Source organism: Salvelinus namaycush, chromosome 1, assembly GCF_016432855.1.
Source record: "Salvelinus namaycush isolate Seneca chromosome 1, SaNama_1.0, whole genome shotgun sequence".
Taxonomy (NCBI): Eukaryota; Metazoa; Chordata; class Actinopteri; order Salmoniformes; family Salmonidae; genus Salvelinus; species Salvelinus namaycush.
In genome coordinates this window covers 68,184,616-68,209,983 of record NC_052307.1, presented here as the reverse complement: position 1 = coordinate 68,209,983, position 25,368 = coordinate 68,184,616, and the positions used below count along the sequence as shown (strand labels likewise).

Below are 25,368 nucleotides of genomic sequence, written 5' to 3'. Positions count from 1 at the left end.
TCCATTGCTGTCTTTACCTCCCTTTACCTCAGATGAACAATTGAGACCCATATGTACAATTTTGAATAGGAATATGTCCCCAAAACTTAATTGGTGACACTTTACACTAAATTGCTCTTATACTTGTGTAATAACAATGTAATTATTCAAGTAATGACATTTAATTAATATGTACACCTTATTGCTTTGTATTGTAAATGATAAAACCTATCCCTAAGTGGATATAGCATAACAGTGCTGAAGTACTGATTGAATGTCTCTCCAAAGTTGTGTAAAACCTTTCTTTGATGTACATTAGCAGTGTTTTTGCATCAGCCGAGCCTGAGTGAAGGAGGAGTACAGTTTGATTCATCTTAAACATTGATAACGTTGTTATCATGTAGCCCAGGGGTCTCCAACCTTGTTCCTGGAGAGCTACCCTGCTGTTGGTTTTTACTCCAATCCCAGTTGTAACTAACCTGGTTCAGTTTATCAAGCAGCTAATTCTTAGAATCAGGTGTGCTAGATTAGGGTTGGAATGGAAACCTACAGCTCTCCAGGAACAGGGTTGGAGAGCACTAATGTAGGCCTTGGGAATCCCTTGGTCAGTGTGTCTCCATGTTTTGAAAGGCTGTGGGCTCAATTCAATCAAACCTGGATGGCGGTAGTTTGTAAACAAAGTCACCAATCATTGCTGTGGTGGGTCCAATTGAATTTCAGCTCGCACCTGTCTCAGTGCGTTTGTCAACTGTGCACAGAAAAGGCTTGTAATGAAATATGTTGGGTTACAAATAGGTTTTGATCCAGCATGTGGTCCATGTGCATGTGTGTGTTTCTTCATGATACATAAAACATGGCCCAAAATATACTTAATATGATAGTAAAACAACTGTGTCAGGTCCTTACAGTTGTAGCAGATCACAATGTCCCAAATAATAACAATAATACTACTAATAATACATATGATATAATTCGTATATTAACACAATGTATTCATATTTAATCAATCATACATGTTTACCCCTAGTAGTATTATTATTAGTATTATTAGTGAACAACCTGCTGGAGATATATTGCCAGTGCTTAGTTTCTTCCCATCCTACTGAAACCCGAGAGGAGAGAGAGTGCATTGCATCACTACCCACTCCTCGCAACATTGGTCGCCATCCACCCACCTCTCCTCTTTCCAGTACCAAAACAGATGGTGGAAAAATCATCACATCTGCCGGGACGCAGGACAACAATAGACAGCATCTAGCCCAAGAGAACCGGGGCGTCCATCATGTTTGCTGTCAAGAGCTCCATGAGGCTGTGAGCGCCGTCGTGATTTTTGACACGGGGTACCATCACGGCAGCCGAGGATTCTTCTCGCGACTGTCTGGGCTCTCCATCGAGTGGGGAAGATGGCCGCCATGAAAATTTTAACCAGCAGTGGGCTGTTCTTAGCGTTCTGTGCGTTGGGGTTGCTAGCCATGGCAATCTGCACCGACTATTGGTATGAGACAGATGCGCGGAGACACCGAGAAAGGTGTAAAAACTACGCCAACAAGAGAAACGACCCGGGGTACATCTATATCTCAAATAGCAATCTCCCCCTCCAGATGCCCCCAAAGGGCATTGAAAGGAAAGGTAACAGTCCAAGTGCCGGAGCTCAGCCTCTTATTAGGGAAAAACGGCACTTTCTGGCTGCAGCATCAGCTATGGAGTCCCACTGCAGTCGCCAGTTCAATTCAACCATCTCTGGGCTCTGGAGAAAGTGTCATCGAGATGGATTTGACCTGGAGACAGAGGATCTCATATATAAAGGTAAGGATGCTACAGCTAATAGCCTACATCAGGCCCTGGTGTGATGTGGTACTGATGCTGCTCACTGAGTGTAAGCATGATGCTCAGATCCAAGCTTAACATGATTTTATTGATACACTGGGCATGGGATTAACTGATGCTCGTAACTGTCACTGTAGGGCCGTTGCCATAATAATATTTTACAAGAGGGGCTTTTGTTCATCACTGTAAACTTCAGTAGCAAATAAATAATCAGTAAATAATCTAGATGGGAATGCCAGTTGTATACGTGACGCCGAAGACGTGAAACCTGCGTATTTTTACGCCTTGTGTGTACAACGCTGTCCATGGTGCTGAATTTCTTTTCAGGCTTTGCGCCCTGCCCGTTCGCCTAGCAGCAGAACGCTATGGCGGAGGAAGGGGGGTCTTCCCTTGTAAAAGCGAAACGGTTTTTGTCTCAGGTGCTATTTGGACTGCTCGATTTTGATGAGTGCATTTGGCATCTGTTACGTTAAAATAGTAGATAATGTGTTATGGGTGATGCGTCGACTGCCACGGGGGAGATTGAGAGAAGACCAACGACTGAATTATTGATAAACATCCTGGTTCGTGGGAATTTTGAGCTGCAGGAGAGACAATCACAGTGCATGGAACTCTCGCAGAACGGCCTCGTCCGATACATAACAGCAGGGCTTTCTGTGCAATGCCATGAGGCGTTCATGCCTGACTACTCTGAGTTTCTGACGAATAATGAGAGAACAACAGCATCAATGTTAGCATTAACACAGTACCTTCATTCAAGGAAATTCAGGACACTGAATATTTTGGAGAATTTCCCACAAATTATAGCATGTTTGTTTACCAGGATGTTTTCCTAATGTATTCAATCAGATTCAAACTGTCCAGAGTAGGCCTAGAGGACAGTGAAAACATACATGTTCATGGGTTGTTCCACGAAAATAAAGTTTATTTTGCATCCCTTTGATATTTTAAGTAGAAATTGTGCACCAATGTTGAATTTTAAAAGCCTGTTATATTAAATGAAATGGAGAATTCAATAAATATTTACATTTCTAACAAGAATAAAGACCGTGGTGCCAATATTCAGCATTTTGACATGTCCATCTATCGTTCTTTTTTTACATCCGTTATTAGACAGGAAATGCAAATAAATAGTTGAATGATTATGAACATGGTCTTTTGCCTGCTAATGCCTGCAATGCAGTGAAGAAAACTATATGACAACAATAACGTTTAACTGGCCCCTCTAACAGTACAACTGGCCCCAGCTTGGTCCCCCCCAGTTGAAATGGTCTAGAACCGCCACTGGTGGGGAATCGTATGTGGCTCGTTTCAGCTAGTTGTATCTTGTTCTTGATACCATGTCTTGTTTTGACTGATGTCATGTCTATGCTAATATGGCTCAAATTTGCTAGCTAGCTAACCAACAACTGTAACGATGTATTTGAGAGACAACAAGTAAGTGCTCATTGTGCTAATGTATTTGTTTTCAATAAACATGGGAGAGGAAATACAGTTTACATGTTGTCAACAATCTAAGCCAACCCTGTCTGTTTATGCCCCATTGTTGCGCATGCATTGGTTTTGTTAATCAACCAACACATCTATAGTAAAATCATAGTGTAAAAGCAGGTGAGCTGGTTCTCTTTTTTGTTGCCTGTTTTGTGGTGGAAAACTGAGCGGGGCGAGCATAACATGTCAATCCTAGAAATGTTTTAACAATGTCATTTTTTGGGGTGAAGCTTGCATTTAATTGTCATTCTGTTTCACACAACAATCTTCCATTCCCCATGTCATAAGTGGATGTATGGCTGACTTCAACCCTGTTAAGGTCAACCCTGTTACTTCATTTGGCACTTACTATAGTCTTTTTTTTTTTTTTTTTACTTGAGATTTTTTTTTAAATTAAGTTGAACATGTTGTCTTTATAACAGAATGTTAAAATTAGGTGAAAGCAAAAAAAATAATCATAAAGTTACACTTCTCAAAAGGCACCGAATTGGTGGAACGACCCTCATGCTGAGGTAAACAGTTACTGTTGTCAGAATTGTGGGAAAGTGAGCTGCTTTCTTTGATAGAATAAGGTAATCTGTAGCATATCATAAATCGACAACAAAATCCACTACACCCTCAGGTTGATTTGCATTGAGACACATAGGCCCACTGGACAACATGATACTCTCTCTAGTTGCTCCCTTGTTTATCAGAATGATGAGTTGGTCTGCATCTGCAGACACCTCACAACTCACACCTCAAAGTGTCTCTATAGTGAAGTTAGTAGGTCTGTATACCACCATCACAGTAATACTGATATAAGTAACTTGGTGGGACCAGGTGGTAGCCACTAGCCAGATATGTTTGTGATTCAATGCTACATCTATGGCATGAAAACAAACGACAGATGAGTTGGCTTAAGCACAAACAGATCTGGCTACCACCACACTATGAGACCAGAGCACATTGAAAGTGATTAATTTGGCCAATACTATAGATTCTCCTCAGTAACTGGGACATGGAACCCAATCCAGAAATGTCTATTTCCTCTCTCAGACTGCTGTAGTTCCATATGAGGCTGTGAACTGTTGGCTCCATATTTTAGCCTGCGTACAGTACTTTTGACTTCCTTAGCTTCACATAGCTGAATGTTTGCAGCTGAAGTCCAGGTGTTCTAAGAGTGGAGCTTCACACTCTGACTTTTGACAACTCTATCACATTTGGTAGGTCAATACCAATGTGTTGGTGATATCCCTGCCTCAACATTGGGTTCTCACATTTGATTACTTGTTTTTGCTGCCTTTGACCTAAAATGTATCAAATAATATTAGCGAGTAGGTAGTCAGATCTGCTACTGAGCAAGTGCTTAGTAAATTGGTCTCCATCCATAGCTCTTGATCTTGAGACTCACACAATATTAGATTTTGCAGAAGTAGTCATGGGACATAAATGTCTCACCACTCATCTGGATGTATTGTGCTTCCCCACCGAACATGAGAACAATGAATTATGTATTTCTGTACTCTGAACTGAGTGAACTCAATGCTAAATCCTTGTAAAACCCTTTTTGAACATTCACACTAGTTCATCTTTTCTTTTTTGATTATTCCTCCTGTTTATGCCAGAACCATATAGCCTTTTCCATTCATGGTGACTGACTAGGCTTCATGACAGGGGTCTTCTTCCACACTTACAAAACCACGTCATAAACATATTCCAGCATAAATCTCCTTTCTCCCTGATCTAACAAGTAACTGTTGGTAAATCAACCACAATGATTACAGTACACAACATCCAGGAATATGTGAATATATTTGCAATAATCATATGTCATTTGAGCATACATAGGTGGTCTATCTCATCGCAGTGATATGATGAAACAGTAATGCAAGACTTGTCTCTTCCTGTTGTTATAATTGGTCTGGATACCCACCTCGCACTGAGAGAGCCTAATTAGAGGCTGATCTACATGAATGATGCCGGATGCTGTTTCTGCTCTGAATCGCAGCTAGATGTCTCTCACTTTGAGAGGCACACTGAGGATATTGCATGATGACATCATTCACAGTGACACAAAGGACTCAAAACAATTTTCCTCTTTTAGAACTACTGTAGTGTCTACATGCTTAACTGAGTCACTATATTCAGTGTGGTTGAGTTTATTGTCTGCAAAGCAGCCTGTTTTATCAAGATCTTATCAAGACTGTGTTTCTATCATAATCATAAACTCTTTTCTTCAGGATTGATTCAGCGGTGCATCCCAGTCAAGTATCACTACTCTTCCTCCATCCTTCCGCGCAATTTACCCATCAACATCACCAAGACCATCCGTCAGGATGAGTGGCATGCACTCCGTAAGTCTGAGCCTGTCTGTCTGTCTGTCTAATGGCTGTCTTACTGGCTGTACAGTATGTCTGGACTCTCCCTGGGTTCAATCATTTTCTCTCTCTGTCTATCTCTCTAGTTCTCTTTCTCTCTAACTGTTATCTCAGGATCAAATACATTTAAAGTGGCGCCCAATGAGAGCAATTTCATCTTCTTGTTATCGCTGTTCACCCCTCCTTGTCGCCCTCTCTAGTTCTGATATCCTTAAAAAAGATAAGGAAGATTACATGGTTCCATGAAGGAAGTGACAGGGATTTGTAAGGGTGTATGGCTCTATTTGTGTCAGGAATATTTCGGTGTATCATATGCCATGAATATGACTGTGCAGACATTGCATTTCTGTGCTGTGCATGCTGTAGATCCCACTGGGCCTCCTGCTCTGATCTCCACTGTTCTTTGTCCACTAAAATGACGGAGGTGTGTGTCTGTTGGTGCAGATCTACGCAGGATGACGGCTGGCTTTGTGGGCATGGCCGTGTCCATCATCCTGTTTGGCTGGATTATCGGAGTGTTGGGCTGCTGTCAGCAGCATGACCTCATGCAGTATGTAGCTGGACTACTCTTTCTCATGGGAGGTAAGAGCTGGCTCCTCTCTCTGTTTGGTGTGTGTGTGTGTGTGTGTGTGTGTGTGTGTGTGTGTGTGTGTGTGTGTGTGTGTGTGTGTGTGTGTGTGTGTGTGTGTGTGTGTGTGTGTGTGTGTGTGTGTGTGTGTGTGTGTGTGTGTGTGCGTACTTGTGCGTGTGTGTCTTTATTTGATGCATTGTGTAGACTACAGTAGTTGTGGGTATATGCGCTTGTGTGTGAGAGAGAGCTATATGTGTGAACACATATAGGTTTATATAATAAGATGTACAAGAAACTCATGACATGGAGTGTGAAGATCTTACCATTTATTGTCTGGGTGACCCACTAAGCCTACCAAAATAGGAATGACATAATACTGTATATAGTTCATTGAAGTTGCTGTGAATCCCATACATTTCCAATTGTCTCCTTGTCCTCCCTCAGGAACATGTTGTATCATCTCCCTGTGTACGTGTGTGGCGGGCATCAACTTTGAGCTGTCGCGTTACCCACGCTACATGTATGGCCTCCCAGAGGATATTAGCCATGGCTACGGCTGGTCCATGTTCTGTGCCTGGGGGGGCTTAGGCCTCACTCTGCTGGCTGGTTTCCTGTGCACCCTGGCCCCATCCCTAAGCACCCCCTCCCGTACAACCGTCCACAAGCCCAGGCAGGAGAACGGAACCGTGTGATGGGACTGTGTGACTGGCGCACAAATAAGCAACATCCATCCAACTTTGTCCAACGTTTTTGTCCAACCACCATCTCACCTCGTCCCCCTTCCCTGTCCATACCACCTCTGTCATCCATCTGAATCATGAGTGTACCAGAGAAATTGTACATGGGAGAACAGAGCAAAGACAAACCACACCAAACTGTACTATTTACTGTACATCTAAGACACAGAGCAATGGCCCCCAGAATACTTTGGGACATGGCAAGACTTTTTTGTTGTTAAACGTTTGACTACTAACTCTATGGCAGCCTAAAGGCGACTGTTTGTCTGTTTTTTTTTCAAGAGGAATTGTCTTAAAATGGTGCTCTCTTTTAACACACACAACACAGAACACAGTCCAAAAGCTTAGAAAGAAACAACAAGCAACAAACAAGAACATGTGGCAGAGCATCCTGTCATCATTCCTCTTTTAGTCGGGTGGTCTGTACTGTGTTTGTTATTGTTCGCAACAAAAAATGATGCTGGCATAAACTGTCCAATGTTTTGAATCAGCTGACTGATGTCAAGCATTATCCCTAGGAAGCATTATCCCTAGGAAGCATTATCCTTAGGAAGCATTATCCCTAGGAAGGACTTTACAGTTTAAGCCTAAAACCTGCTTCTTGCAGCAGAGGACAAAGAGCACAACATGGAAATGGCAGGGGTGGAACAGCAAGATACAATTTTGAAGAGCAAATCTTTCAACGCTTCTATGATTCAGTATGTACAAATGCATCTCTACGTAGATTCAGGTCATTGTTTGTATAAAGTAACTTGAATAAGAAAACATGTTTCTGTTTGTTTCGAGGTAACAATGGAAATTTGGGTCTTCAGTGATGTTCTTTGCTGGAATAAATTGTATGCTTCATGATTAGAAGAATAAGAGTGATCGCAAGGCACATTAAGTACTGTTTGAGAGTAGCAGAGGCAGTTAAAGGTCCAGTGCAGTCAAAAATGTGATTTGTGTGTGTTTTATATACTGTATATTTCCACACTATGAGGTTGGAATAATACTGTGAAATGCTGATAATGCCATTATAGTGTAAGAGCTGTTTGATCAGTATTCCCATCCCCACTCAGACCATTCCCAGAACGTCCTAGCAAAAGTCTTGCTTGAGAAATTGCTCTTTGCTAAGAAGCTATTTTAATTGAAAACAATTACAGTAAGGTACTTGATTATTACCCAGAAATGATTTGATATTGAAATAAAAACGTCTGCATTGGACCTTTAAGGAACAGTGAATATTTTATGTTGAAGGACGGGGTTCAATGAAAATAAATGTAACCTTCTGGTAACACATTCAAACTTAGAAACAATGACAGACGGTAATTTACAGTTATAAGTGACAATACCTGCCGTCTTGGATTTGGCAGGAATTGAACGGCAGACACCAGTGTTGGACTTGCATTTAATGTATTCTGTCACAAAAACCTTCACATAGCACAACACATTGTAGCAAGTATCAATGCATTGAGTGATTTGGTTTGTGTGAATTGCTTCAAGATGCAGGTATTTGCACAGCATAGATTCCCAAAGCTTCTGTTAAAGTTTATCATTGAATCCATGTCTTACTCAACACAACATTTCTGTTAATATTCTTCTGTAAGTGAAAATGGGTAATGTTGAGAGTTACATTGAGAGAGCAGTAGGGCTGTGAAAAGTCATACTCAATGTCATGTTTACATCAGTAACACCACTGGTATGTTGTTTTTTCCTGTCTACCAATCCTTCTCTCCTCACATTTGAGGCAGGGGTGTCTGCTCTTGCCCATAGCTGTTCTCTGTATTCTTCCTCAGTAGGGGGAGACTAGGAATCAGCTTAGGTCTCTTGGAGACAAGACCAATAATGTGGCAGCTTGTAAGCAGACAACATGATGTCCTGTTAAAGCATCAACTGCATCACTTCAGTATGAAGGATCCCTATTGAGTCAACCACTTTCCTGCAAGTGGGCTGAATGAATTGAGGGAGCTCACCATTTCTATTTTCAGTGCCACTTTTGCCCCAGGAAACAGGCAGTCTTACTGGCCCTTTGCAGTTTTCTGAGTCCCCTTCGCAATTCATAGAGATCAGGAGAGGTCAAAAGGCCCTCATTTGGGTAACATTTGATTAATGTACTCTGTAAGTGCACAGTTCTTGCAGGACTTGAGAGGTGTAATAATGATACAAGCACACTTGTGTATTACATAAAGGGTCTGGGATGAAACTCAGGCCATGTTGGGAGTTTGTTTGTGGCAGGTCTGGGTTCAGACAGGCTTCGGAGGCTAGCACTACACATGAATTAAGATGGAATTACAGGTAAGATGGAATTTATACATTTTGTGAGTACAGAGTACTCAAGGAACACTGTTTTGTTACCTATATTAAAAAAAGCACTAATTGTGACACTTTTTCAGCAGTGTTATGAGGTGAGGTGATGAGCTATAATCTTTCCAGTGAATTAGTGTTTGACTGTAGACAAAAACATTGCCTCAAAGTGACTACAAAGTGAAACATCCCAACATTGTTACTACATGTAGCACCACCTCAGACTTGTAAAAGAGTTGTGGATATTGGTGGTGTTCTGCTGCCATTCTGAGCTCATCCACAGTCTTCTCCTCCAGCTTATATCAACACACATGTACAGGTTTTGTCCCTTAGATCTCTAAATTGGCCAATGATATTGAATGCATGGATAATTGCTACAATAAACAATACATGTATTGTAATTGCGTTGTTTGAGTAATGATAAAGGCTTTGTTGCTAATCCGGTTGATAGAGAAAAATCTGGGTAGCATAGCAAGATTTCGGAAAAAGTAGTAAAATGGCCACGTAAAAAAGAATGAGAGAAGGGGTAAGCACAATATACAACTTGTATGCAAAAGTGACAGCAAAGTACTTCTCTTATTGGGACTTCTAGTGTTTCATGAGGAACTGGAAAGTGTTCAGCGTGAGCAATGTGGGACACTGTGTACAAATGCCACAATTTCAAGTGGCACCTCTTTAAGTAGCACTGCTATGATTTTCTACAAGTCATTTATACTGGTTCAATCCACGAGGATGGAGAAAGACGATTAAAAGACATTATAGTCTCGCATGAGATCATTATGGTTCATTTCTTTTAATGTATTCAAACTTGTGTCCATTTTTGAAACTAATTTATTTTACTGAAATAAAATGTAATTAATATACTATTCTGAAGTCAACTGTGTCTGTATATTTCATGTATTTTAGATGTCTATGTCATCCTATGTCACAACAGAAAAACACTGAGCTTAGGTAAAGCTCTTCCTGTGAACTGCCCATCTGGGCGTACATGTACACTATTTCACACCCACGGAGAGTATAATCAAATAGGCTATTATGGTTCTTGCAACCACTGCAGTAAAGTTTTGGTTGGACATGTGGCACATTTTTCAGAGGAATTACACGAATGCCATGATTTCACAATAAAAAAAACAACCATCATTCATCTCAGTTTGTCTTTCATCAGTATGTAGCACATATTCATTCTCCAAACTAATACAGAATTGATGAGGTTTTAAAAACATTCACATGGATGTTGCCGACATCTGTCAGTTAGTGAGCTGACACTGATTTAGTCCAAATGCTCGACTTACTTTAAGTGGACCTCAGTGGATGAATTCCCTGTAATAATATTAGGCTGTGTTTAGACAGGCAGCCCAATCATGAACTTTTTTTCCACCAATAGGTCTTTTGACCAATCACAGATCTTTTCACATTAGATCATCTTAAGGCTGATCTGATTGGTAAAAAAAAAATCATAATTGTGCTGCATGTCTAAATTCAGCCATAGAGGCTAAGAAACAATGGGGTAAGTGTTGCTTGTACCATCTATTGCTTAGGACACAGTGCCACCTAGAGGAGAGTTGGGTATTTTCTGTCTTTGTCCTCAGTCGTGTTAATTCCAGCAACTGAGAAAGAGTCAAGGCTGCAGGGTAGTAGCTAACCATCGAACATCTGACTACAAATAAATTGATAGTTCACATTTTTGCCTTTTTTCATGCCCATGTGATGTCATTACATGATATTCAATCAGAGTACATTCCAAAATATACATAAAATAATGAAAAATAAACATTTCATAACTGATCCCTATATCGTCTTCTCTCAGGGTTCTAACAAACATATTTTATAGTACAATAAAACAATTCTTATAGAGAAATGACTGGACAGTCTTCAGATGAGCCCTCATCCAATGTAGTAAAATACAATTCTAAACGCCATTACCTCTCAGCTATACTAGCCATCCTGAATCAACTCTTTTAAAGACTACAGGATAGATTTTTACAGGTAAGATCACTTTTTCAAACTAATCTTAAATTGTTTTATTTAACTAGGAAAGTCAGTTAAGAACAAATTCTTATTTACAATGACAGCCTAGGAACAGTGGGTTAACTGCCTTGTTCAGGCAGAATGACAGATTTTTAGCTTGTCAGCTCAGGGATTCGATCTAGCAACATTTCGGTTACTGTCCGAACGCTCTAACCACTAGGCTACCTGCCGCCCCAAAATAACACCATACCAGGTATTTTGTTGAATTCCTTTAGATTATCAAATATACCTTTCTACATACATGTGAGCCACTAAACCCAACTTACCAAAGATATATCTACACACACACACACACACACACACACACCTCTGGTCACTAGGCAATAGCTTTCATTCAAATAAATCTCCAGAAAAAACCTTGATATGCTCAGAATAACCAGGAAGCTTCATTGCTAGGTTGTGGTGTCAGTTATCTGTTATGGTTGAACAGATTCATGTTTATTTCTTGGCACGGTAGTGTGCCCCCACCACCATGTAGCTGTCTGGTGACAGTGGTGAGAAGTCCTTCATGTTGGGGGACTTGCCTTTGGCCCAACAGGTCCTGACCGGGGTGACTGGTGGAATCCGGCAGGGGTCATGCTTCAGCAGGTAACATCCCAAGGTCTCCCAGCCTCCCCCGATGCGCACCATCACATGACGCTCATTTAGCATCTGCAGGAAGAACAAGATGGAGGGGATAGTCAGAAACAGCAGGTACAATAAAACCCATGACTGCTATTCCATTTGAGTAACTTAACCAAATCACAACAAATGTACTTGTTTGTTGCTCAATACCTAGCTTGGTTTTGAATCCCCCTTCACCTATGTCTGATTTCAAGTAGGCCAAGGCATAGTAACCTTGGAAAATGTTATGATTCACTCCATAGACTGAAACTGCTCTTTGTATGACCCCCGAGCCAAGAGAAGATACCCTTCTAATCAAATATTGACCAGTTCCTTCTGCCTGTGTAACAGCCCTCATGAAAGTCAAATGATCTCTGATCCATAGAAAGAGACAGCTTTGTCAAAATCTCATTAAGCCAAATGAAACACTGCCTCATGACGCCAGCTGAGCACATGCAGTGGACTAATCCACAGACATGCACGCACGGGCACGCACACAGAGAACACAGCATGCATAAATAGTACGTTGTTGTGAAGTCACCATGTACATAGTTACACTTAGAACACCTGTGATAGCAGGCAAACACTGAGATATCAGCACTCTTTAAATCAAGCCCTCTGACAACTACTGCATAGACACCTTCCTCTACACATCACCCTCTGGTCTGGTACAAACCTGACGCTACCATGGCAACAGCTCTCAAATAATACAGTCGGATTGTAAGAAAATGAAAGCAGCGAAATAGAGATCACTGTCTCTTTACAAAGCTGTAGCTCCACACAGACATCTAGATTCCCAAGAGGCCTTGCCTGGCCAGCCGTCCTTCTGTCAACACCGGCGCACACCCTCCTTCCTTATCGCCCATAACCCCTTCATTATGGAACCATTAAGAATGTGATAATACAAGCAGATTTACACCCCTGCTATACACCTCCTGTCCTCCACTATGCATACTAATGGCGAGATGGACGGTGGAGGGGTGTAAGTGAATACACACACGCACATACACAAGCACCCACATGCACACAGACAATGCCTGGTAGTCCCATTTACCAACCAAAGAAGCCCCTGAGACGTGATCTGCCTCAGCTGTCCACAGGCAGATTAAAATGTTATCGCTGACAGCGGGGTCAAGTTTGACATAACACACGAACACAAGGGTAAGAAGGAGGAAGGGGGAGCAGGAGCAGTGGAGGGAAACACCTATATGTTTTTTCCATTCATCAACCTTAGGTTAGAGCTATCCATACAAATGTGGGCTAAAATACTGTAGGCTATAAGGATTTGTTTTGTAGCCTATAGCACTACATTTTAAGAGCTCTATGAGGAAAATATATTTGGGTTACTGTATTTATTTAATTGTGTATGTAACAGAACACTAGTCAACTCAGAATACTAGTCAAAATACGTTATGACTGTTATGGCTCTCAAAACTCAATATTCTCATAGTAGAATTATGCAAGTAGACTTTCTCAGGAATTGTGCACACAACCCCCTGCGGCAGACATCTTCTATATAATCAGATTCATTCTAACAGCCCCTGCCCCCCCACACGTGTGCCTTTACTCCAGCCCATAAGCTGACTGCTGGATTCCCCTGTGTCCTCCTTCCCTGGCAGCTCTATTGATTCTCTCTCTTCCCGTTTGTTGTTGAAAGATTCATGAGAACGCTAATGGAGGAAGAGGCCTTCACCCATCATCCACTAGGGGCCATGCTTTAACCATTCCCTTCTGAGGAAAGATTATTGTGATTGCATTGGTCATTACATGAGAGATGGAGTAATTGTATTGGAGAAATTCACATGTATCTCACTCTATGGGAGGATCTTGTCACATGTAAAAAGGGCAGGGACTTTAATATAACCTAACCACCGTCTCCTACTTATTCTTAAATGAAACTGCTTTTTCCTTTTAGGTAACCCCATAGAACTTTAATGATAGCTTAAATGGAGATATGTCTTCTTTTTATAGCAGTCAGACCACTGCTAAAATATAAAGCAAACCAAACAAAGCTCCTATGTGTTCTGATGGAAATAGGAAGTAATGGAAGTGAGATGATATTGTGAGAGGTTTTAATGTCTCCCTTCTCTTCAGTGCCAGACACAGTTACCATCCCTGCTATAAAGCCTGGTGCTTAATTGGGCTTGGAGAAGAAAAGCCTTCCTTTCTTCAACAGCTGAGAATGCTGCATGGAGCCCTCCAGGGCTAGCATGATTGAAAAATCTCCAGTGGAGAGAGGGGGTGTCATACCAGGCCAGGCTTCAATGAGCTGTCTGATTAAATCACACCACTAATGACTTGGTTTTAGTAATCAATAGATTTTGCTCTTTAAAAAGCCAAGCAAACATCACAGGACTCATACAGACAGACAGACAGACAGGGGTTATCAGGGCCTGGTTAATGGGCATCACTTCACACATTCACAGGTAACATCTTTACAGGGGAGTGGACTGTAGTGCTCTATTCATACAGAGAAGAGAAGTGTGTTTTTTAGTGATTGAGAGAAAGGACTGTGTATCCGGCAGGTAGTGCTGTACAGCAGGGGTCTTCAACCTTTTCTTGCCCAGTAACCTCCTCCTAGGCAACCGACAACCCAAAGACCCCCGTCATACCTTAGGCGACATTAGAAAGAAAATACATCCTATTTTCTGGTGTGGATGACAATAATAATATTTTCTGTTATTCACATTGTACTCATTCTGTTGTTGCTAGCAATATTCTTAAAAATGTTGAAAGGATACAATTAAATTAAACCACTTTAAATATATATCTTTTTGCAGACCCCTTGCGGTACATGTGCTGCAGACCCACGGCTGAATACCTCTGCTGTACAGTAATAACAGTTAAGATGGAGATGTTGGGCACACAGACAATCTAAAGGGAAAAAGGTAACGTAGCCTGGCACAAGTCCATGCTGCTGTAATTAGCAGTTATTCTCAGGAAACCACAGAAGACTAAAATATGCCAAAGTGTGTTTAGGGGAGGGCATCTGGAATATCAGGAAAATTACAGAGCTTTAACAGACAAGCGGTTCACATGCAACCAAACCCCAGTCATATGACCTTGGTTGCCGAGAAACACTGAAGGATGAAAGAAAGGAAAAATACAATACCGTGACCATGAAACCGTCAGGGTAGGCATATTTCTCCATTTTGTAAATGTTTGTCCTAAACATACAGCCTCACTGAACTTGGCCATAAACCAACAACATCCATTGGCTATCCATTTTTATGACCTCCATTTTCTTTGATGTGGCGTAAGGGCATGTTTTCCCATGTTAGACATTTGACTATTACTGAGAAACAGGTGTTCAGTGAGTCTAAGGCAGCCATTATATCTAAATGGGCAGTAAAAATAAGGCATCTGTTGCTCATGGAAGAAAAATAGGAGTGCAGTTGTAACTCAGCGTGTCAGTTTATTGACAAAGACAGCTAAATCACATACTGTTATTGAGTAACACATTCTAAGCCAATGGATTTCAATAACATTAACTGAGCATTAAAACGGTCTTCTGTTGGTGACCAATTGTCCCCAAAAGATGAGAAACAACATACGATTTGGTCTGTCAGCTCAGTGTGGACAGCAGACAGATGATGCTACAGTGTCAGTCAAGGCCATATAGGGAAAGCTTCCACTGAGGAAGCAATTGATGCATTTCTGGTTTGTTGAACCCATAGAGTGCGACCCCATCCAATTGTTGATAAATTAACTATGGAATTGAATAGTCGATTTCAGAATATATTAGACATGGAGCAACTAAAGGCAAAATACACATTTTACTCAATCAAGTATAAATGTTAATTTTACATTATAGCTAAGATTTCACTTTTTGTTTAACAAAATAATATACAATAACTTATTCGTAAGACATTCAATACATATTAGGACAAGTCAAGTAATACAAACCTGGGCATGTTTTAATAATACTTTTTTCCCATTAGAACTCAGTCTACTGTTGCCAAGCAACCCTGTATCCCATGGGGCTTTGCCTGGAACAAGTCCTTCTCTACAGATTCCCACTTATTGCAGCTTAGTGCAGCAAACATGCTCTCATTGTTCAATATATGTCAATCAACATTCTTAAATATCACTTGATTAAAAAACAACCACATAAGGAAATGCAAAGAATGTAATATGTTGGTATTAAGTCAATACCAACAAATTAAATTCCTTATATTTCCTCATGTGGTTGTTGATTTAAATTAATGTTTTATGTCCATACAGTATGTGTCCTATAAATGATGTCACTCACTGCTGTATAGAACAATATATATATAATCTACTTCCATGGTTTCACGCAACTGCCTGAGGTTTATTAACTCCTTATAATTAGGGTGAAGGAAGGGGTTTTGACATACTCGTACGTAGAGGACCTTCTCCCCGACACGGTAGCGTCCTTTAGGATGCTTCTCCACAGAGAACTTAGTGGGGCAGCTGCATGGCGGGTCCTCGATAATGTTTCTCACCTGAAACACAAAACATCTCTCAGATAAAGCACTCAAAGACATAACCTCGTCCTACCCGTAGGCTATACCTACCAGCATTATCACCGCTAAGAATGTTTGCTAAACAATTGGAGAGGAAGTCTGGTTTGCTAGACTAGGTCAATACTTAAGATCTTTCCTACGATACAGTCAGTGGGGCAAGATGACACTGATTAGCTACTGTATTTCTCATTATATTGATGGGTAATTCATGGTTACTTTAGGCCTATTTGAGAGGAGGTACTTACAATGTCATCCAACATGTCGCATGTGCTTGGCGTCTTCTTAGCAGATGCTTTGCTTGGACGACGCGCCTTGGGCTTAGGTGAGGGAGAGGGTGAGGGTTGGGATGGAGGTGACGGCAGTGGCGGAGGATGTGGAGATGGGGAGACAGGGGTCTCTGTAAGGCTCAGGGCTGAGATAGTATCTGTGGTTGGAGTTGTCGGAGGGGTCTGGGTGGAGGTTGTGACAGTGGTAACAGGTGAGGTTTGAGTGGAAGTTGTACTAGTGGTGGTTGACGAGGATGAGATGGAAGTTGGAGGTGTAGGGTCTACTGGGGCTTGGGAAGGGGGTGGGCTTGGACTGGGAGGTGCGGTTACAGAAGCAGGGGGTGTAGGAGCACGGAGCAGCGGTAAGATTAAGGGAAGAGTTGTGGGTGAGGGGAAGGCCAGAGGTGACGATGGGGTGAGAGCCCCTGCCTCCTCCCTCTCTATCTCTCTCTCCAGCTTCACCAACCCTGGGGGCTCCACACCATAGCTGAGAGCGAGTCAGTGAGACACCACGACTGTTAGACGGTTGGTAAAGAAAGATTCCATGAACTGGGAAAAGCGCAGTTGTGCAAGTCTCTGAGTGAATGATGTACACAGAGTCATGACAACTCACCTGGCTGCAATCCTTCCCAGCTCCATAAGACAGAGACACACCTCCCGAGGCTGTTTGTGGAGCACTGACCATAAAGCACACACAACACATGTCATGGCTAAACAAATACTGTCATATTCATGTATTATCTTTATGTATAAAGCCTGACGACATGAACAGCAGCTAAATGTGTATTTACATGAACGTCCATGACAAACCACACAGACTGTCAGAATGTCAGGACACACAAAGACAACCTTCATCCTGCACCAAGCTATTTGAATATGAGGATTCACACAGACAAAATTTAATAAAGATCAAACCAATGTGTTTATATTTCAAGAACCACACACACATGCTACCCATTAACAATGAGTATCATTCAGCTGCCAAAAGAGATGCTTGCAAAGATAAAACAGGACATTATCTGTGAGGAAAATGAAAACAAAAGCAGCATTTTGAATACGGGTGAATGTCAGTGAGGACTCAGGAGGGGTTATGCCTTTCTCCAGCGCCCAGCTATCTTTGAAGCTGAACTCAAATCCCTGCAGGCACCAGACACGTGTGTAAAGAAAACGTGGGCATGCAGGCTAAACACAGCACGCTCAATGCCTGTAATCATCCGTAGTCTTCAAAGTTAGGCTCTCCAAAGTGATTAAAATACTTATCAAAACATATCTTGTTCTAAACATGTCATTTCATTTCACAGGGACAGAAGGTGTGGTTTTGTTTTGGGGAGAAAGGAATCATGGATATACTGTGTAGTGAAATTAACTTCTCTCAGTAGCCTAACATGAAAATAAAGCGCCACCAAAACACAAACAATTGGGAAAAGTTATGGTATTATAGTTCAAATGTGAGACACATTGGACACACCTCCCGAATGTGTCCATAGGTAACCTTTGATCTTTGAAATTGGCAATGAAGTTCCTTGTCATTGCTCTATTCTGTAAATCCATCCCTACACCAGGGATGCAGCAGGGAAGCGGGAGGAGAGAAAGCAGGAATAGAGTAGAGCAGACATAATGCCACAAATACACAGTATACACTTACATGTAGTTGTACATTGAAGTACAACAATTTAAGCAATTATGTACGTATGAAAATATACTTGTGTTCTTGTGTCAAACATAAATATTGAAAAATACAGTAGTCATCATGTACATGTCCTATCATTCTGAGAGAAAATTCACCAACATGCCAGTTTAGTCAGACTAGGGGGCAAACTGACGCGTATGGTAGTTAAACCTACACATTAACTCTCTCAGTGTCATGCATGCCCATGCAGGAACATGCCCAGGTGGAATAGGTATACTGCACACACAGTTAATATCACTAAATGTGGTCAACATGCTATAACTAGTCTCCCATGTTCCTCAGTACTGAAGGCATCAAACAGAAACAGAGGTGAATGGGTGATACATGATCCTAAGACAAGACAATCCAAGTCACAGAAGAAAATATGACGTCCCTATTTTCAAGGTACAGAGTCAGGTAGCACTGTGAGCTGACCTGCTTTCCAGCTCCACCTAAACATCTGTCTCTTTCATTCCCTTTAAACCATCTCATCCACTCGCTAAATCCTCTACAGCTAGTGAGGAAGCATGGCTGGCGTACTCATAGTGACAGTCACAGATAAAAGCTAGGGAGTCAGTGGAGGACAAAGACAGGTGACACTGGAGTGTTTTCCCAGTGGGGCCATGCTTCTACAGAACAGAGAAGAGGACTGAAAGGGAAACAGCACAGTCATTCTACAGGGGACAGGCTACTAATCCAGGACAGGCACAAGAAAGAAACCAGAGACTACTGCCAGAGGCCTCCCATGGTCTGATGAGAGGGTATGATAGAGTATATATACAGTTGAAGTCAGAAGTTTACATACACTGAGGTTGGAGTCATTAAAACGTGTTTTTCAACCACTCCACAAATTTCTTGTTAACCAACTATAGTTTTGACAAGTCAGTTAGGACATCTACTTTGTGCTTGACACAAGTAATGTTTCCAACAATTGTTTCCAGACAGATTATTTCACTCTCACAATTCCAGTGGGTCAGAAGTTACCATACACTAAGTTGACTGTGCCTTTTAACAGCTGGGAAACGTCCAGAAAAAGATGTCATGGCTTTAGAAGCTTCTGATAAATGATGTCAATTAGCCTGAGTCAATTGGAGGTGTACCTGTGGATGCATTTCAAGGCCTACCTTCAAACTCAGTGCCTCTTTGCTTGACATCATGGGAAAATCAAAAGAAATCAGCAAAGACCTCAGAAAAATAATTGTAGACCTCCACAAGTCTGGTTGATCCTTGGAAGCAATTTCCAAACGCCTGAAGGTACCACGTTCATATGTACAAACAATAGTACGCAAGCAAAAACACCATGGGACCGCACAGCCGTCATACTGCTCAGGAAGGAGAAGCGTTCTGTCTCCTAGAGATGAATGTACTTTGGTGCGAAAAGTGCAAATCAATCCCAGAACAACCGCAAAGGACCTTGTGAAGATGCTGGAGGAAATAGGTACAAAAGTATCTATATCCACAGTAAAACGAGTCCTATATCTACATAACCTGAAAGGCTGCTCAGCAAGGAAGAAGCCACTGCTCCAAAACCGCCATAAAAAATCCAGACAACGGTTTGCAACTGCACATGGGGTCAAAGATCGCACTTTTTGGAGCAATGTCCTCTGGTCTGACGAAACAAAAATAGAACTGTTTGGCCATAATGACCATCATTATGTTTGGAGGAAAAAGGGGGAGGCTTGCAAGCCCGAAGAACACCATCCCAACCGTGAAGCACGGGGATGGCAGCATCATGTTGTGGGGGTGCTTTGCTGCAGGAGGGACTGGTGCGCTTCACAAAATAGATGGCATCATGAGGCAGGAAAGTTATGTGGATATACTGAAGCAACATCTCAAGACATCAGTCAGGAAGTTAAAGCTTGGTCGCAAATGACCCCAAGCATACTTCCAAAGTTGTGGCAAAATGGCTTAAGGACAACAAAGTCAAGGTATTGGAGTGGCCATTACAAGCCCTGACCTCATCCTATACAAAATTTGTGGGCAGAACTGAAAAAGCGTGTGTGAGCAAGGTGGCCTACAAACCTGACTCAGTTACACCAGCTCTGTCAGGAGGAATGGGCCAAAATTCACCCAACTTATTGTGGGAAGCTTGTGGAAGGCTACCCGAAATGTTTGACCCAAGTTAAACATTTTAAAGGCAATGCTACCAAATGCTAATTCAATGTATGTAAACTTCTGACCCACTGGGAATGTAATGAGGGAAATAAAAGCTGAAATAAATAATTCTCTCTACTATTATTCTGACATTTCACATTCTTAAAATAAAGTGGTGATCCTAACTGACCTAAGACTGGGAATTTTTACGAGGATTAAATGTCAGGAATTGTGAAAACTCAGTTTAAATGTATTTGGCTAAGGTGTACGTAAACTTCAACTGTATATACAGTATATGGATGAGATTAGAGATGGGATGGGGGTCGGGAACATTTTAAAAGCAGACATCTTGTGACGTGTATGAGGACTGTTTCTCAATAAGATCTCTGCTAAGTCTCTGGACGTTGCACATCCTGAGCACAGATTTACAACAGATTAGAATCGGCAGAAGTGTGTTAATGATCTAACTGTAAGGTCTGTTGCCAATTAGCCACACCATTTCAGTGTTCATGAGTTAATCTGGTTGACTCTGACAGAGATTTACAGATTCTCTCTTAGACAGACAACTTGATGGACATTGGCTGTTTAAGGACAGATATGTGTCCTGTCAGTGCCAGACGGAAATAGACAAACAAGTAGGCACTCACCCAAACCTTCAGACTCAAACAGGTAAGTCTCATCCACACCAATCTTCCGACACCAGTAGAGGAAGTTGGCAGCGTTGTCCCGAGCAAAGAAAGAGCCAGAAGTAGCATCAGCTCGCCAATGAATCACCCTGCGGACGAAGGGCTGGGGAAAATACACAGGGACAATCACCAAGTCAGTGTCAATACTCTAATTCAGCTCAATACACGGAGTATACCGTACAAACATTAAGAACACCCTCCTACTTTTGAGTTGCACCCCCCCCCCCCTTTGCACTCAGAACAGCCTCGATTTGTCAGGACATGAACTCTACAATGTGTCATAAGCGTTCCACAGGGATGCTGGCCCATGTTGACTCCAATGTTTCCCACAGTTGTGTAAAGTTGTCTGGATATCCTTAGGCTGGTGGACCATTCTTGATAGACACATGAAACTGTTGAGCATGAAAAACCCAGCAGCGTTGCAGTTCTTGACACAAACCGGTGCGCCTGGCACCTACTACCATACCCTGTTCAAAGGCACTTACATGTTTTGTCTTTCCCATTCACTCTCTGAATGGCACATATACACAATCCATGTCTCAGTTGTTTCAAGGTTTAAAAATCCTTCTTTATCCTGTCTCCTCCCCTTCATCTACACTGATTGAAGTGGATTTAATAAGTGACATTAATAAGGGATCATAGCTTTCACCTGGATTCACCTGGTCTGTCTATGTCATGGAAAGAGCAGCTGTTCTTAATGTTTTTTTATACTCAGTGTATAACATGGTATAATTAGTGCATTATAATTATTAATAACAGCTAATTTGGGGTCACTCCCACTACATTATCCTCTTAGCATCAATTATTTTCTTAAAGGCCCAATGCAGCCATTTTTAGATCAATATCAAATCATTTCTGGATAACAATTAAGTTCCTTACTGTAATAGTTTCCATAAACAGTTTCCAAAAGAAGCAGAAATAGCTTTTTAGCAAAACAAAACATTTCTCAAGCAAGAATTTTGCTAGGACTGTCTGGGAGTGGTCTGAATGGGGAGGGGCAAACTGAAAACTAACTGTTAATGCCAGAGAGGTTTGGAACTCTGTTTGTTATTGCTCTATTAACTAATATTCCGCCTGGTGATGATACCAGGCAGGCCAAAACTCCATCCCACCAAAACAGGCTGGAATTTCAGGCGGTCTTTTCAAACAGCTATTACACTAAAATGGCATTATCATAATTTTCACAATTTCACAGTATTATTCCAATCTCATAGTGTGGAAATATATATATATATAAACACAAGAAAATCACGTTTTTAACTGCATTGGGCCTTTAACTAATTAACCGCCTGGTGATGTCAACCATACAAAACCTGCTGATTACAAGGTCCTGTGTAGATTGTATTTTCAACCAGCAACTATCAGGAAATAACACTAATCAAATGTTTTCACTTTTTACAGTGATAGTTTTATCAGCTGTTGAAAAATATTTTAAAAACAAAAAACAGTTAAACATAATTTTGACAGCACTGGGCCTTTAATTAAATTCCCTCCAAATGTCTAGTCAAGATGTGAACCATAGAAAGTAACTCCAACAACCAGCACTTGGGCAGATTCTGTGTAAGATTATAAACAATATTGAATTATTTTTGTATAAATTTAGGAAACAGTTACTAGTAAACACAATTCAAGAATGACAATGAAGCGTTGCATTATGCAGTTCTTAGTCAGTATCAGCAGCAGCAGCACTCTGAGAAGGGGTGAGGAGAACCACAGATGGTGACTTCAAAACCAGACTCTCAGTGAAACATTCTGTCCTTTATTGTCTACTTTCAAGTGAAGGCTAGGTTTCAACATTAAAAAAAATACACCAAACGTACACCAGAGACGGCTCAATTGCAGATCGTATCTTTAGACTACCATTCCAGTGTTTATTTGCTATATTGTAATTACTTCGCCACCATGACCTATTTATTGCCTTACCTCTCTTATCCTACCTCATTTGCACATGCTGTATATAGATTTTCCTACTGTATTATTGATTGTATGTTTGTTTATTCCATGTGTAACTCTGTGTTGTTGTATGTGTCGAACTGCTTTGCTTTATCTTGGCCAGGTCGCAGTTGAAAATGAGAACTTGTTCTCAACTAGCCTACCTGGTTAAATAAAGGTGAAATAAAAAAATAAAAAAGACTGAGCCACTGAAATATAGACATCTGTATGGCATAAGTAAGTTGATGAAAGATCGATATTCTTAATTGTGATCATGTAATGTATGCTGTCTATGGTCATGAATGTTTCTATGTTACCTTGCCATTGCTGCCTTGGATCATCCTCTCCTGTAGCTCCTCGGCCAGCTGGCACAGCAGAACCCCATTATCCAGCCTGTCCATCAGGCTGTCAGCCGTAACCCCAGAGTCTGTGGTGAAAAATGTCAGTCACCAACACCATGCTAAACAAGCCACAGAAAGGGGAGCCCATTTCATATCAAATAGTTGTCTTATATCACTGTGTGCTTTACATCTAATGATAATGTTTTATTTACTTAAACCCTGTTTCAAAAAAATCAGCTGTACATGATAAGTGAATATATAGTGGCTACATACTGATCATGTAGGGCGTTATATGTCATTACACAGGTGTTTTTGTCCTGAGGGTACTACTCACTGCGATGACACAGCTGTACTATACTGCTCCGGCATTATTTGTGAATAATGATAAGGGCGTTGATCTGGAGTAATGTATTTTTATTATGCCATATTAAACTGAAGCATTTGCCTTGTTAATGGGACCTTATTATTAACGACATCATTCTCATGCAAACCTCCTGGTTGTAGACCTAGAAAATACTTATGCGTGGCTTGCATTGTTGCAAGTTGATCCCTATGTGTGAGTGATGGATATTATCTAGTCATCTTCCCGACCCAGACACACACAGGCTGTGACATGTTCAGGCCCTTCCTGACTTCCTTCCAACAATATTGTTCCCCTAGAATCTTAACAGGGTTCCTTTCAGTGACCAGACATGCAGGGGTATTTCAAGGATTTAGGTTCATGTGTGCCTTTCCAGTTCAGAACACCAACCAATAGCAAGGTCCCCATTATCCAATATAAAAAGTATGATCCAATTTCATGTCCTCGCAAAACCTGTTTGTCATTGGGTGACATTTGTATTGATGTTCAGAAACTACAAAAATAGACCTATGTTGCACAAGAATCTAGCGAAACCAATGCATCACATTATCTTAGTCATAGTTTAGACACATTCCTTGTTAAAAGTGTTTTAAAAGCCCCAAACCCCAAGATGGTTACAGGTTTGTTGCAGGTGCTTTGTAACAACATAAAAACCAGGTGAAGGTCACCCTACCTAGAAATATGTTGAGCCAGAGAGCCAGGTCCTCTCTCATGGGCAGCAGGCTGGCCTCGTGGCGGCTGGGGAGCCATTTGGTGTACTGCTGTGGGCTCTCCAGACCAGGCCCATCGTGGTGCTGTTTGGGACTGAGGGGGCAACATATTCCGAGCCCAGTGAGATGTATTGGACTGTATTTGTCGTCCTCTGTTTCCACCGGACTGTTCATGGTTCCCTCCCCTTTTGCCTGCAGGACAGGAGGAAAAGAAGCTGTTAATGTTGTATTTCATTCATATTTAAAATATTTTGTATTGTCACTTTTCTAGATTTGCAACATTTGAATATGTCACATCAAAGGAGGGAGTTGGAGAGCTTATTTGTGATGCGACATTTCTATCTGTAAATCAGCTCTTTGTCAGAGGGGCGTCGACCTGTCTGTCAGCCTCTGGTGTTTCAATATTTTCTGTACATTTCTAGTTGTATACGTCAGGATAGCCATTCTGTTTAAAGTTTTAATAGCCTACTACAGCAAGAGTTCAACCCAACTGAAACAAGCTCTAGCCTCTAGTTCATTTGACAGTAAATCGAATGGTGTGGAACTCTCATTGACCCTAACCAGGCCTAGGAGCACTCCACACCATCCTCCCAGAGAAGGGGCCAGGACAGGGGCAGACAGCTGAGACAGGAGCCAAGAGTGGGCCAGGACGGGGGGGGCTATGAGAGTCATCAACAGAGCACAGTAGGAGGACTGTCCACCAGACTCCCACATGAGCGGAAAGGTTTGGAGTTGGTGGAGGTCCGGACAGGAGAAGGTTTTGGCACAGGTAAAACTTGTAATAGTCTTCAGTGTGGAAACCAAAAGCATGGATGATACACATACAGACAACATACTAACCCACACAATAAACACATACACAAACACTATGGACCATGTATTCACAAACATACAAAATACATGTACTGACACAATAGATCACACACAGAGCCCACACACACAC

The 25,368-nt window shown here is 41.5% G+C and overlaps 2 protein-coding genes across 2 annotated transcripts; one reads left to right on the top strand and one right to left on the bottom strand.

The window, feature by feature from the left end:
• The first annotated feature begins 1,382 nt into the window (after window positions 1-1,382).
• Window positions 1,383-6,920, top strand: LOC120056485 (transmembrane protein 178B-like). The gene is made up of 4 exons (XM_039004663.1): window positions 1,383-1,785; window positions 5,520-5,633; window positions 6,102-6,239; window positions 6,673-6,920. Exons 1-4 carry the CDS (start codon window positions 1,383-1,385, stop codon window positions 6,918-6,920), a joined length of 903 nt encoding a protein of 300 aa, XP_038860591.1.
• A 4,794-nt stretch (window positions 6,921-11,714) lies between these two features.
• LOC120052724 (growth arrest-specific protein 2-like) lies at window positions 11,715-25,139 on the bottom strand. The gene is made up of 9 exons (XM_038999807.1): window positions 24,987-25,139; window positions 24,389-24,617; window positions 23,331-23,440; window positions 21,043-21,184; window positions 17,246-17,309; window positions 17,058-17,119; window positions 16,612-16,715; window positions 16,238-16,345; window positions 11,715-11,927 (listed from the first exon to the last, which is right to left on the bottom strand). Exons 1-9 carry the CDS (start codon window positions 25,137-25,139, stop codon window positions 11,715-11,717), a joined length of 1,185 nt encoding a protein of 394 aa, XP_038855735.1.
• Between the last annotated feature and the right edge of the window lie 229 nt (window positions 25,140-25,368).